Source organism: Rhipicephalus microplus, chromosome 2 (genome assembly GCF_043290135.1).
Source record: "Rhipicephalus microplus isolate Deutch F79 chromosome 2, USDA_Rmic, whole genome shotgun sequence".
NCBI classification, from domain to species: Eukaryota; Metazoa; Arthropoda; class Arachnida; order Ixodida; family Ixodidae; genus Rhipicephalus; species Rhipicephalus microplus.
The window spans coordinates 300,077,640-300,091,782 of record NC_134701.1 but is presented as its reverse complement, the minus strand read 5'-3'; the positions used below and the strand labels follow the sequence as shown (position 1 = coordinate 300,091,782).

The 14,143-nt window shown below is 53.2% G+C and overlaps 1 protein-coding gene across 5 annotated transcripts in view; it reads left to right on the top strand.

Annotated features, from left to right (window-relative positions):
* tweek (transmembrane protein KIAA1109 homolog tweek) overlaps positions 1-14,143 on the top strand; it is a 1,194,469-nt gene that overhangs the window by 673,027 nt on the left and 507,299 nt on the right. For all 5 annotated transcript variants that reach the window (XM_075882507.1, XM_075882492.1, XM_075882501.1 and 2 more), the window contains one exon: positions 47-394. In XM_075882507.1, coding sequence (XP_075738622.1) covers positions 47-394 — 348 coding nt within the window. The remainder of the gene's footprint in view (positions 1-46; positions 395-14,143) is intronic.

Below are 14,143 nucleotides of genomic sequence, written 5' to 3'. Positions count from 1 at the left end.
GCATCACATTGAGGTTCCTGCCCAGAGCTTCTTGTGATCGATGCAGGAGACTCTTCGGGAGAGAAGTCACCAGAGTGAGTCGTCTGCCACGGGCCGCCTTGGGCCGGCAAGTGTAGTCTTGCTGGAAGGTCAGCCTCCGAACCACCAGATGGTGGTGACCATGGACGTGGGCACTTCGCAAGCCCTGGGCTCCAGCTGCGGCTGGGGACCTACGGCACGCCACGCTGCCCTGTTGTCGGTAGGGGCCGTGCACATCGACATACCGCAGCACCCTGTGGTGCTCCACAGCATGGTCACTCGGTCGAGCAAGCAGCTGTCCACCACTCTACAAGAACTGCGCCGCAGTGCACCGGGTCGCACAGCTCAGCGGCAGCCCACAGAAGAGATGGCTCTGGTAAGATTTTCCTTGCATCTGTCTATGCAACTGATCATTTTTGAGCACACATGAATGCTCTAAGTCTGTTTGGCTTGAACGTGGAGCACGTTGAGGTGCTCTCGTTTTGACCTCGAACGACAACCGACATGTAATCGTGCAACTCTAGCACACGATGCCTATCGGGCCTCCGATCGCTTGAATGCTTTCTTTGGCGCAGATTGAGAGTGGGCTTTATGTTTCAGAGTCAACAAAACATTCATTTCGGTAGCACACTGTGAAAAGCCAGGCATGATAGAGAACACATAGACAGGTTGTTAGTGCTAGTCCAGTCTCATGCTCCTGTCTGCGTCCTTACTTTTTGAGCTACTGAAATTGTGGTACCACGACGGGCCGAAGGGTAAGTCAAGAGCATACATTGAATAGGAACCACGACCTTTTAAGGTATACTCCCATAAATACAAACTCTCTGATGACAAATTCTTGCTTAAGACAAACAGCACGGGAATGTCTGTTTTGTTTCCCATAGACTCCATGCAAAAAAAAAAAAACCTGCCTAAGATGAATCGCATAACAGGCCTCTTCTGTTAAGACAAACTCTCACAATGACCAACAACTACAGGAATTCTGCACAACGAACACTATAGTCTTGATGGGAGCATTCAGGCAAACAAGTGAAAACAAAATGAGAAAAAAAAAGCCTTCCTGCTGCAAAGACTTAAAGCAAATAAATGCTAAATTGAAAAGAAAGGTCAGCACATAAAGCTGGTATCTGCTTCACCCCTAGCTTGTAGGTGGAAAAAGGGCCAGCTTTATTGGCCTGGAACGCAACAAAAAGCGTTCGTCTTTTATTTTGTATTCTTCTCACGTTCTCAGTTCCCCAACAAGAGTACAATAGAGAACAGAACACAAGAGCTTAGCTGTAGGGTGAATTCAATTGAAGGGGGGGGGGGAAACGAAAGAAAGCCAAACTAAAGTGAAAATGGGGATAGAGATTGTCTGTGCTTTATTATCTTCATCACATGAAATGAAAAGTGTGCACATATTCAGCACTAGCAGTCTTATCAGAGGAGTCAAAAGCATTCTTATTGCCGTCACACAATGGCGCCTGAGCACATGTCGTGGTCAGTTTGCATTATTTTACATTGGGCCTGTGCGTGTTGTATCTCTTCCAGTGAAATGCAGCAAATTCTGATGCACCATTTTCTTTATGACATAAAGGAAGGTGAGTCTGCACAATAAATAAAGCTCTGTTTTGTCTTTTTTGGTTGCCCGAGGCTTGTGATCGTGAGTGTAGTGTTCATGGAGATCTTCAACTGCACATTGTTCAAGAAAAGTTACTGCGGGCTGAAAATAAGAACATATACAAACCTTCAAGAAGAACTTGCAGACTTTCAGAAACAACTTGGTGTATATTGGTTTTGTCAAGGTAACGGTATGCAATGGAGGCATATGCAAAAAAGATAGAAAAGCCTGTAAAACAGCCTCTCAGAAGGTGAACAGCCACAACAATAAATTTTTCTTTCTTTGAAGAAAAAATGTGCTTGTCTTTCCCTTTTTATCATTTTCTAATCATGAAAATATGGGTGTGCTGCACTTAGATAAGTGCATTGATTCTACTTGAAAGCGAAGTTATCATCAAGCTAAGCCAAATAAATGCTTTTCTTGTTCTTTTCCTCCCCCTTATAAGTATACTCGATAGAGTGGTTTCAAACAACATATTTCCGTGCACTTGGCATGTAAGCATTCGGCTTTTCAGGGCACTTCTGATAAGACAAACTTCTGATAAGACTGTAGTGAGGGAAAGACGACGACGAAAGACACGAGCAAGCAAGCAAGCACCAGCCTCAGTAGCAGCACCAGACTCGAGCTCGCGCTTGCTCGGATTTTGACTGCTTTATGCCTGCCGCTTCTTGGTGCTTCATGGTTATTGTTTGTTGAGCTTTCTTGATGTCCAGCGTCAATAAATGGCATCACATTTGGTGGAGGTACATGGATTCGCTGTATCGATCTGGACCTTCGCTACCAGAAGCTCTCCCCGCTTCGTGACCCCATTACCACCATGGCCAACAAGACCCCTCCCCAACCTGAACCCTCAGCCGTCAACATCACCTGCGGCACCATGTATTGCCAGCGAGAGTCGCCCATCTTCACCAGCTCCGAGAACTCTGATGTGGATGATTGGCTCTGCCCCTCAGCAACCTGCACTGTATGTCCCAGTCTCTGAGCCCGTCTCTGCGCCGCTTACTTACGCTGCTATCGCCTCTCTGCCACCTCAGCAGCCTTCACCCTATTCCGGCTCTGCGATGCCGAGCCCCGCCTCACTACTGACCACGAATTCTGCACCGCCGCTTCCCTACGCAGGGCCTTCGTCTGTGTTGTTCCGCCGCCGCCCAGGTGTGTGAGGAACGCCACAAAGCAGGCCCATCTGCTTCACCTGTGGTGTTGCTGGCCGCATCGCTCGCCACTGCTGCCGCTACTTCTTTTATTTTTCAACGCAATGACTACGCCCGTTTCCTCCTCGCCAAGCACACCACCGATTCCCATCTCGGATAACTGCTCCTCCTTCTCCAGTGCCAGTGCCCGTCCCCCATCTCCTCCACAATGCTCTCTGCCCCCCATGCGTTGCCGCTCCTCTATAGAGGAGGGAAACTGATTGGTGCAGCTGCAGAGGCAAAAGCTTCAGGCAAGTCGGACTGCCCAAAACCTCTATGTATTTTGCGCGAAACGTTACTGACGTCGAAGTCGAAGGAACCGCAGCCGTAGTGCTTATTGACACAGGAGCTGCTGTTTCGGTCATCTCTGAAACACTATGCCGCAAGCTAAAGAAGCTGACGACCTAGCTGTCTGGACTAATGCTCTGCGCAGCTAGCTCTCAGTGGATTGTGCCGTCAGCTGTGTGCACAGCGCAGATTATTATTTAGGATTCACTCTATGTGATCGAGTTTTTCGTGCTACCCTCCTGCTCCCACGCAGTTTATTCCTGGGTGGGACTTCCTCACAAGTTATAGCGCAATCATAGACTGCTCTTGTACAGAAGTCGTTCTTACACCCTTGCAGACCTCTCTATCGCAGAATTCTCCTTCTCACAAACTTGTCGTCGCGGAGGACACAGATACCCCCCCCCCCCCCCCAAGGGCGTGGACCCTTGTCTCCCTAACGTGTACAACTGCGCTGGACGGGGCAGCATTTTTCGCTTTGTCGGAAGTCTTCCTGCATTGCCGCAGCTTACAACTCCCCTTTGCAGTACTCTCAGTTAAATCTAGTGCGACGATGGTGCTTGTTGCCAACTCACTCACGTCTGCCATGACGTTGCTTCGAGGGCAATCTGTGGGGCGTATACAAAGCGCCGACCTCCTGAGTTCTCTAGATATTTATGAGGACGAACCCTATCTTCAGTTAAATGCCATGACGTCGCCTGTTCTGAAGTCTTCAGCCCTAGATAAGTTTCTCCCTTCAATTGCCCACGACCTACTGCTATCATATCGCACCTAACTTCTCGCTTTTCAGCACGACTTCCACTCATCTTTCGATTGCACCCGGCCAACCGTGGGCCGCACTAAGACCGTCACTCACTACGACGACTTGTGGGGGTGCTGACACCCCCCCCCCCCCTGTAAAGTTGTCTGCGCCGCGTGGCGCACGTGTCTCGCCCCAAGGCTTTATTTTGGTGGTGACCACCGCCGGGCGATAGATGGCGTTGTGGTCGCTTTGAGTGCCACTGTTGGTAGAGTGGTAGCGCCGGCGGTGGCCCCTGGCGGAAGGCGGGCCTTGGTGCTGGGCGAGCGTTGAGCGGGTCTCTTCTGCGCGTGGCGGCTGCCGCGAACGGTTGTCTGTCGCGTGGGCCCTCCGGTGCTCGGCACCGCGGGCGTCGCGCCGGGGCCCCACGTGGAAGGTCAGGCGTTGGCGCCGCCGCCTTGGGTATGTGCTAGTGTGTTGGGTGTGTTAGTGTGTGTTTATTATGTTATTCTGTGTTTAGTGTGTCACTGCGTTATGTTGTTTGTATGGTAGCATGTTAATTAAAATTGATGTAACATTCGGCGGACGATATCGTCGTCTAAATTAGTTAAGAAATGTATGTACGTTCTGTACTTTGTACCGACTGCGTCAACTGTGTCCGTTCACTCCAAGAGCGTGGCGTGGCGAGGCGCTCGTTCGTCTCGCCGAGACGCCACATTGGCTGCCCAACGTGGAGCTCTTGGAGTATCGGACGACAGTTTTTGCGGTTCGGTACAGAGATTTTGTTAAGAGCCGGAGTAGAGTAGGCCTAGGGGGGACTTCTTTGCTAGCGTCCGTGGTGTGCTTTGTTGAGAAGCGAGGAGATTGGTTTTGTAAAGTGTTTGAATTTGTCGGCAGGTTGACTTCCTATTTATTTTTTTTGCTCGCAAGTGTTGTTATTTTTTGTTGTTAGTTTTCAAAACGTTGTTGAATTAGGACGAGAGCCATGCGGTCCGCATCCTGGGGTGAGCAAGGCCTAGAGCACGTGGTTTGTAGGCCAGGCCCGAAGCGAGTGAGTACGGAAGCCTCGTGGGTGGTCCGATTTTCTGTAAATAGCTTCTTCTATATCTTTGGGCTCAGGGAGCCGGGCGTCGTTGCTGTCTGGTATTGCGGCTCGGCGCCGGGGCGTCGTGACACCGCCCGGGGCGGTGGACGCCGATCGCTCGGTAAGCTGCTGTGTGCGGCGAGCGATAGGGCCACTCCACAGAGTGGATGTCTCCTCGCGGCTGCCTCTTCTGCGCCTAGGCTGGGTGGATGCCGGTTGTTGCCAAGCGACTCATTAGGCCTAAGGCTCTGCGCAGCCGCCTGTCGCACGTGGCACAACTAGGTTGATCGTGGCGTTGCGCTCTGCTTCCCTCACTTTTTTTTTTATCTTGCGATGCAAGGGTTAGAAAAAGTGATTTTTGTTTTATTTTGATGGGCGTCTCGGCCGCCACCGATGTATTAGCTAGCAGTACTGACCAACGTACCACGTGGACGAAAAGCTCTAAGATCCGTTCCCGAGGACCTGCTCGATTGTTTTCTTTCTAGTTTTTTTTTTGTTGTTATTGATGTATTTGGCGGGAGGGATGTCATCCACGGCCGGCTGTCCTGCACATCGTCAGCGTCGCTGGCCAAGAATGCGGTCGTGAGGTCGGGCGATGGAGATGCCTGGGACCTGCGCAACTGCCTGCAGTCCGGCGCCCTCCCCAGTGCTGGTCGCAACTGGAAGACGTGTCGGCGCTAGCGACGGATCGTCGCGCCGACGGCAACGTTGCTGTTGCGGGGCCGGTACTGAGGTGAAGTCTAGCCGGACAGTGCAGCAGTGTCGATCAGCGGCAGTGCCGTGGTGCAAGGACATTATGGTCATGCGATATTATTTTTTGTTAAAGCTTGTGTAGCTATTTATTGATTTCGGGGTATGGTTTGATTTAAGCTTGGGGGAATGTGGGGGGGCTGACACCCCCCCCCCTGTAAGGTTGTCTGCGCCGCGTGGCGCACGTGTCTCGCCCCAAGGCTTTATTTTGGTGGTGACCACCGCCGGGCGATAGATGGCGTTGTGGTCGCTTTGAATGCCACTGTTGGTAGAGTGGTAGCGCCGGCGGTGGCCCCTGGCGGAAGGCGGGCCTTGGTGGTGGGCGAGCGTTGAGCGGGTCTCTTCTGCGCGTGGCGGCTGCCGCGAACGGTTGTCTGTCGCGTGGGCACCCCGGTGCTCGGCACCGCGGGCTTCGCGCCGGGGCCCCACGTGGAAGGTCAGGCGTTGGCGCCGCCGCCTTGGGTATGTGCTAGTGTGTTGGGTGTGTTAGTGTGTGTTTATTATGTTATTCTGTGTTTAGTGTGTCACTGCGTTATGTTGTTTGTATGGTAGCATGTTAATTAAAATTGATGTAACATTCGGCGGACGATATCGTCGTCTAAATTAGTTAAGAAATGTATGTACGTTCTGTACTTTGTACCGACTGCGTCAACTGTGTCCGTTCACTCCAAGAGCGTGGCGTGGCGAGGCGCTCGTTCGTCTCGCCGAGACGCCACATTGGCTGCCCAACGTGGAGCTCTTGGAGTATCGGACGACAGTTTTTGCGGTTCGGTACAGAGATTTTGTTAAGAGCCGGAGTAGAGTAGGCCTAGGGGGGACTTCTTTGCTAGCGTCCGTGGTGTGCTTTGTTGAGAAGCGAGGAGATTGGTTTTGTAACGTGTTTGAATTTGTCGGCAGGTTGACTTCCTATTTATTTTTTTTGCTCGCAAGTGTTGTTATTTTTTGTTGTTAGTTTTCAAAACGTTGTTGAATTAGGACGAGAGCCATGCGGTCCGCATCCTGGGGTGAGCAAGGCCTAGAGCACGTGGTTTGTAGGCCAGGCCCGAAGCGAGTGAGTACGGAAGCCTCGTGGGTGGTCCGATTTTCTGTAAATAGCTTCTTCTATATCTTTGGGCTCAGGGAGCCGGGCGTCGTTGCTGTCTGGTATTGCGGCTCGGCGCCGGGGCGTCGTGACACCGCCCGGGGCGGTGGACGGGCGGTGGACGCCGATCGCTCGGTAAGCTGCTGTGTGCGGCGAGCGATAGGGCCACTCCACAGAGTGGATGTCTCCTCGCGGCTGCCTCTTCTGCGCCTAGGCTGGGTGGATGCCGGTTGTTGCCAAGCGACTCATTAGGCCTAAGGCTCTGCGCAGCCGCCTGTCGCACGTGGCACAACTAGGTTGATTTGTGGCGTTGCGCTCTGCTTCCCTCACTTTTTTTTTTATCTTGCGATGCAAGGGTTAGAAAAAGTGATTTTTGTTTTATTTTGATGGGCGTCTCGGGCGCCACCGATGTATTAGCTAGCAGTACTGACCAACGTACCACGTGGACGAAAAGCTCTAAGATCCGTTCCCGAGGACCTGCTCGATTGTTTTCTTTCTAGTTTTTTTTTTGTTGTTATTGATGTATTTGGCGGGAGGGATGTCATCCACGGCCGGCTGTCCTGCACATCGTCAGCGTCGCTGGCCAAGAATGCGGTCGTGAGGTCGGGCGATGGAGATGCCTGGGACCTGCGCAACTGCCTGCAGTCCGGCGCCCTCCCCAGTGCTGGTCGCAACTGGAAGACGTGTCGGCGCTAGCGACGGATCGTCGCGCCGACGGCAACGTTGCTGTTGCGGGGCCGGTACTGAGGTGAAGTCTAGCCGGACAGTGCAGCAGTGTCGATCAGCGGCAGTGCCGTGGTGCAAGGACATTATGGTCATGCGATATTATTTTTTGTTAAAGCTTGTGTAGCTATTTATTGATTTCGGGGTATGGTTTGATTTAAGCTTGGGGGAATGTGGGGGGGTTGACACCCCCCCCCCTGTAAGGTTGTCTGCGCCGCGTGGCGCACGTGTCTCGCCCCAAGGCTTTATTTTGGTGGTGACCACCGCCGGGCGATAGATGGCGTTGTGGTCGCTTTGAGTGCCACTGTTGGTAGAGTGGTAGCGCCGGCGGTGGCCCCTGGCGGAAGGCGGGCCTTGGTGGTGGGCGAGCGTTGAGCGGGTCTCTTCTGCGCGTGGCGGCTGCCGCGAACGGTTGTCTGTCGCGTGGGCACCCCGGTGCTCGGCACCGCGGGCTTCGCGCCGGGGCCCCACGTGGAAGGTCAGGCGTTGGCGCCGCCGCCTTGGGTATGTGCTAGTGTGTTGGGTGTGTTAGTGTGTGTTTATTATGTTATTCTGTGTTTAGTGTGTCACTGCGTTATGTTGTTTGTATGGTAGCATGTTAATTAAAATTGATGTAACATTCGGCGGACGATATCGTCGTCTAAATTAGTTAAGAAATGTATGTACGTTCTGTACTTTGTACCGACTGCGTCAACTGTGTCCGTTCACTCCAAGAGCGTGGCGTGGCGAGGCGCTCGTTCGTCTCGCCGAGACGCCACATTGGCTGCCCAACGTGGAGCTCTTGGAGTATCGGACGACAGTTTTTGCGGTTCGGTACAGAGATTTTGTTAAGAGCCGGAGTAGAGTAGGCCTAGGGGGGACTTCTTTGCTAGCGTCCGTGGTGTGCTTTGTTGAGAAGCGAGGAGATTGGTTTTGTAACGTGTTTGAATTTGTCGGCAGGTTGACTTCCTATTTATTTTTTTTGCTCGCAAGTGTTGTTATTTTTTGTTGTTAGTTTTCAAAACGTTGTTGAATTAGGACGAGAGCCATGCGGTCCGCATCCTGGGGTGAGCAAGGCCTAGAGCACGTGGTTTGTAGGCCAGGCCCGAAGCGAGTGAGTACGGAAGCCTCGTGGGTGGTCCGATTTTCTGTAAATAGCTTCTTCTATATCTTTGGGCTCAGGGAGCCGGGCGTCGTTGCTGTCTGGTATTGCGGCTCGGCGCCGGGGCGTCGTGACACCGCCCGGGGCGGTGGACGCCGATCGCTCGGTAAGCTGCTGTGTGCGGCGAGCGATAGGGCCACTCCACAGAGTGGATGTCTCCTCGCGGCTGCCTCTTCTGCGCCTAGGCTGGGTGGATGCCGGTTGTTGCCAAGCGACTCATTAGGCCTAAGGCTCTGCGCAGCCGCCTGTCGCACGTGGCACAACTAGGTTGATCGTGGCGTTGCGCTCTGCTTCCCTCACTTTTTTTTTTATCTTGCGATGCAAGGGTTAGAAAAAGTGATTTTTGTTTTATTTTGATGGGCGTCTCGGCCGCCACCGATGTATTAGCTAGCAGTACTGACCAACGTACCACGTGGACGAAAAGCTCTAAGATCCGTTCCCGAGGACCTGCTCGATTGTTTTCTTTCTAGTTTTTTTTTTGTTGTTATTGATGTATTTGGCGGGAGGGATGTCATCCACGGCCGGCTGTCCTGCACATCGTCAGCGTCGCTGGCCAAGAATGCGGTCGTGAGGTCGGGCGATGGAGATGCCTGGGACCTGCGCAACTGCCTGCAGTCCGGCGCCCTCCCCAGTGCTGGTCGCAACTGGAAGACATGTCGGCGCTAGCGACGGATCGTCGCGCCGACGGCAACGTTGCTGTTGCGGGGCCGTTACTGAGGTGAAGTCTAGCCGGACAGTGCAGCAGTGTCGATCAGCGGCAGTGCCGTGGTGCAAGGACATTATGGTCATGCGATATTATTTTTTGTTAAAGCTTGTGTAGCTATTTATTGATTTCGGGGTATGGTTTGATTTAAGCTTGGGGGAATGTGGGGGGGCTGACACCCCCCCCCCTGTAAAGTTGTCTGCGCCGCGTGGCGCACGTGTCTCGCCCCAAGGCTTTATTTTGGTGGTGACCACCGCCGGGCGATAGATGGCGTTGTGGTCGCTTTGAGTGCCACTGTTGGTAGAGTGGTAGCGCCGGCGGTGGCCCCTGGCGGAAGGCGGGCCTTGGTGGTGGGCGAGCGTTGAGCGGGTCTCTTCTGCGCGTGGCGGCTGCCGCGAACGGTTGTCTGTCGCGTGGGCCCCCCGGTGCTCGGCACCGCGGGCTTCGCGCCGGGGTCCCACGTGGAAGGTCAGGCGTTGGCGACGCCGCCTTGGGTATGTGCTAGTGTGTTGGGTGTGTTAGTTTGTGTTTATTATGTTATTGTGTGTTTAGTGTGTCACTGCATTATGTTGTTTGTATGGTAGCATGTTAATTAAAATTGATGTAACATTCGGCGGACGATATCGTCGTCTAAATTAGTTAATAAATGTATGTATGTTGTGTGCTTTGTACCGACCGTGTCCACTGTGTCCGTTCACTCCGAGAGCGTGGCGTGGGGAGGCGCGCGTTCGCCTCGCCGAGACCCCCACAGACTCTATATAGTTTCCGCAGTGGAGCGCAAGATTATTAATGAACAAGTAGCCGGCATGCTTCAGTGCGAAGTTATTCAGTCATCCCAAAGCCCTTGGTCCTCTCCTGTGATTCTTGTGCACAAGAAGGATGGAACCATAAGATTCTGTGTCGACTATCCCCGCCTCAATAAAGTAACCTGGAAGGATGTGAACCCTCTTTCGCCCATTGATGATGCTCTCAACTGCTTAGAAGGCACAGAATACAAGCGTGGATATACTTGCACACATATGGATACATTCCCTGCCAATAGTACCTCTGACGCAAGCGGGTGTAGGTCTTGAGAATGCTGTTCCTATTGTGCTATGCCCCAGCTACATTCGAATGGATGATAGACAATGTCCTTCGTGGCTACAAGTTAAACACTTGCCTTTGCTACCTGGATGACATGATAGTCTTTCCTAGTGATTTTACAACTCAACTTGTCTGCCTTTGGGAAATTCTGACGTGTCTCAGCTGAGCTGGTCTCCAACTCAACATGAAGAAGTGTCAGTTTGCGGCATGCCAGTTGACGATACTAGGTCACGTGGATTGTAAAGAAGGCTTTCTGCTGGACCCAGCGAAACTCCGTACCGTGGCCGAATTCCCCAGGCCCACTTGCATAAAGACGCTCCGAAGTTTCATTGCGCTGTGTTTCTACTTTCACCAATTCGTGCGCGACTTTGCTTCCATTGTCGCCCTTCTTATTAACCTTCTGACAGCCTCCAACGGCCTGTCTGCTTGGTCACAAGAGTGCGACACACCTTTCGAGATGTTTTGGCGCTCAAAAGATGTGTCCATACCTCGGCACATGCGCATGCTAATGTGTGCTACTTTCCACACCGATCTACAAAGCGCTCACGCTGGCGTTCTCAAGACCTACACCCGCTTGGGTCAGAGGTACTATTGGAGCTAAATGTTGTGGCGGTGCTGACACCTCGAGTAAAGTTGCTTGCGCCGTGTGGCGCACTTGTGCCGCACAGAAGCCATTTTTCGGGGGTGACAACCGCCGGAAGATAGATGACGTTGCGTTCGCGTTGAGTACCACTGTTGGTAGAGTGGTAGCGCCGGCGGTGACCCCTGGCGAAAGGCAGGCCTTGTTGGCCAGCAAGAGTGAGCGAGGCTCTTCTGCGCGTGGCGGCTGCCGCCATCGGTTGTCTCTCGCGGTGGGTCTGCCGGGGACGGCACCGCGAGCCGCCTCGGTAGGCCGACGTGGTGAGTGAAGCGTTGGCGACGCCACCTTTTGTGTGCTTTTGTGTTATGTTGTTTGAGTGTTTGGTACTTTTGTGTAATGATGTCTTAGCGTGTTGATAACGATTGATGTACCGATTCGGCGGACGATATCGTCCTTCATAAATTAGTCAAATAAATGTGTGTATGTTGTTTGGTTTGTACCGACCGTGTCTAGTTCACTCCAAGAGCGTAGCGTGGTGCTCGCTCGCCATATCGAGACCCCACACTGGCGCTCAACGTGGGGCTCTTGGAGTATCGGACGACAGTTTTTGCAGTTCGGTACAAGCTTTTGTTAGCACCGGAGTAGAGTAGGCCTAGGGGGACTTCTTTGCTAGCGTCGGCGGTGTGCTCTGTTGAGAAGCGAGGAGATTGGTTTTGTGACGTGTTTCAATTGGTCGGCAGGTTGACTTTCTATTTATTTTTTTTTTTGCTCGCAAGTGTTATTTTTTGTTGTTGTTAGTTTTCAAAAACGTTGTTGAATTAGGACGAGAGCCATGCGGTCCGCATCCTGGGGTGAGCAAGGCCTAGAGCACGTGGTTTGTAGGCCAGGCCCGAAGCGAGTGAGTACGGAAGCCTCGTGGGTGGTCCGATTTTCTGTAAATAGCTTCTTCTATCTCTTTGGGCTCAGGGAGCCGGGCGTCGTTGCTGACTTGTATTGCGGCTCGACGCCGAGGCGTCGTGACACCGCCCGGGGCGGTGGACGCCGATCGCTCGGTAAGCTGCTGTGTGCGGCGAGCGATAGGGCCACTCCACAGAGTGGATGTCTCCTCGCGGCTGCCTCTTCTGCGCCTAGGCTGGGTGGATGCCGGTTGTTGCCAAGCGACTCATTAGGCCTAAGGCTCTGCGCAGCCGCCTGTCGCACGTGGCACAACTAGGTTGATCGTGGCGTTGCGCTCTGCTTCCCTCACTTTTTTTTTTATCTTGCGATGCAAGGGTTAGAAAAAGTGATTTTTGTTTTATTTTGATGGGCGTCTCGGCCGCCACCGATGTATTAGCTAGCAGTACTGACCAACGTACCACGTGGACGAAAAGCTCTAAGATCCGTTCCCGAGGGCCTGCTCGATTGTTTTCTTTCTAGTTTTTTTTTTGTTGTTATTGATGTATTTGGCGGGAGGGATGTCATCCACGGCCGGCTGTCCTGCACATCGTCAGCGTCGCTGGCCAAGAATGCGGTCGTGAGGTCGGGCGATGGAGATGCCTGGGACCTGCGCAACTGCCTGCAGTCCGGCGCCCTCCCCAGTGCTGGTCGCAACTGGAAGACGTGTCGGCGCTAGCGACGGATCGTCGCGCCGACGGCAACGTTGCTGTTGCGGGGCCGGTACTGAGGTGAAGTCTAGCCGGACAGTGCAGCAGTGTCGATCAGCGGCAGTGCCGTGGTGCAAGGACATTATGGTCATGCGATATTATTTTTTGTTAAAGCTTGTGTAGCTATTTATTGATTTCGGGGTATGGTTTGATTTAAGCTTGGGGGAATGTGGGGGGGCTGACACCCCCCCCCCCCTGTAAGGTTGTCTGCGCCGCGTGGCGCACGTGTCTCGCCCCAAGGCTTTATTTTGGTGGTGACCACCGCCGGGCGATAGATGGCGGTGTGGTCGCTTTGAGTGCCACTGTTGGTAGAGTGGTAGCGCCGGCGGTGGCCCCTGGCGGAAGGCGGGCCTTGGTGGTGGGCGAGCGTTGAGCGGGTCTCTTCTGCGCGTGGCGGCTGCCGCGAACGGTTGTCTGTCGCGTGGGCACCCCGGTGCTCGGCACCGCGGGCTTCGCGCCGGGGCCCCACGTGGAAGGTCAGGCGTTGGCGCCGCCGCCTTGGGTATGTGCTAGTGTGTTGGGTGTGTTAGTGTGTGTTTATTATGTTATTCTGTGTTTAGTGTGTCACTGCGTTATGTTGTTTGTATGGTAGCATGTTAATTAAAATTGATGTAACATTCGGCGGACGATATCGTCGTCTAAATTAGTTAAGAAATGTATGTACGTTCTGTACTTTGTACCGACTGCGTCAACTGTGTCCGTTCACTCCAAGAGCGTGGCGTGGCGAGGCGCTCGTTCGTCTCGCCGAGACGCCACATTGGCTGCCCAACGTGGAGCTCTTGGAGTATCGGACGACAGTTTTTGCGGTTCGGTACAGAGATTTTGTTAAGAGCCGGAGTAGAGTAGGCCTAGGGGGGACTTCTTTGCTAGCGTCCGTGGTGTGCTTTGTTGAGAAGCGAGGAGATTGGTTTTGTAACGTGTTTGAATTTGTCGGCAGGTTGACTTCCTATTTATTTTTTTTGCTCGCAAGTGTTGTTATTTTTTGTTGTTAGTTTTCAAAACGTTGTTGAATTAGGACGAGAGCCATGCGGTCCGCATCCTGGGGTGAGCAAGGCCTAGAGCACGTGGTTTGTAGGCCAGGCCCGAAGCGAGTGAGTACGGAAGCCTCGTGGGTGGTCCGATTTTCTGTAAATAGCTTCTTCTATATCTTTGGGCTCAGGGAGCCGGGCGTCGTTGCTGTCTGGTATTGCGGCTCGGCGCCGGGGCGTCGTGACACCGCCCGGGGCGGTGGACGCCGATCGCTCGGTAAGCTGCTGTGTGCGGCGAGCGATAGGGCCACTCCACAGAGTGGATGTCTTCTCGCGGCTGCCTCTTCTGCGCCTAGGCTGGGTGGATGCCGGTTGTTGCCAAGCGACTCATTAGGCCTAAGGCTCTGCGCAGCCGCCTGTCGCACGTGGCACAACTAGGTTGATTTGTGGCGTTGCGCTCTGCTTCCCTCACTTTTTTTTTTATCTTGCGATGCAAGGGTTAGAAAAAGTGATTTTTGTTTTATTTTGATGGGCGTCTCGGCCGCCACCGATGTA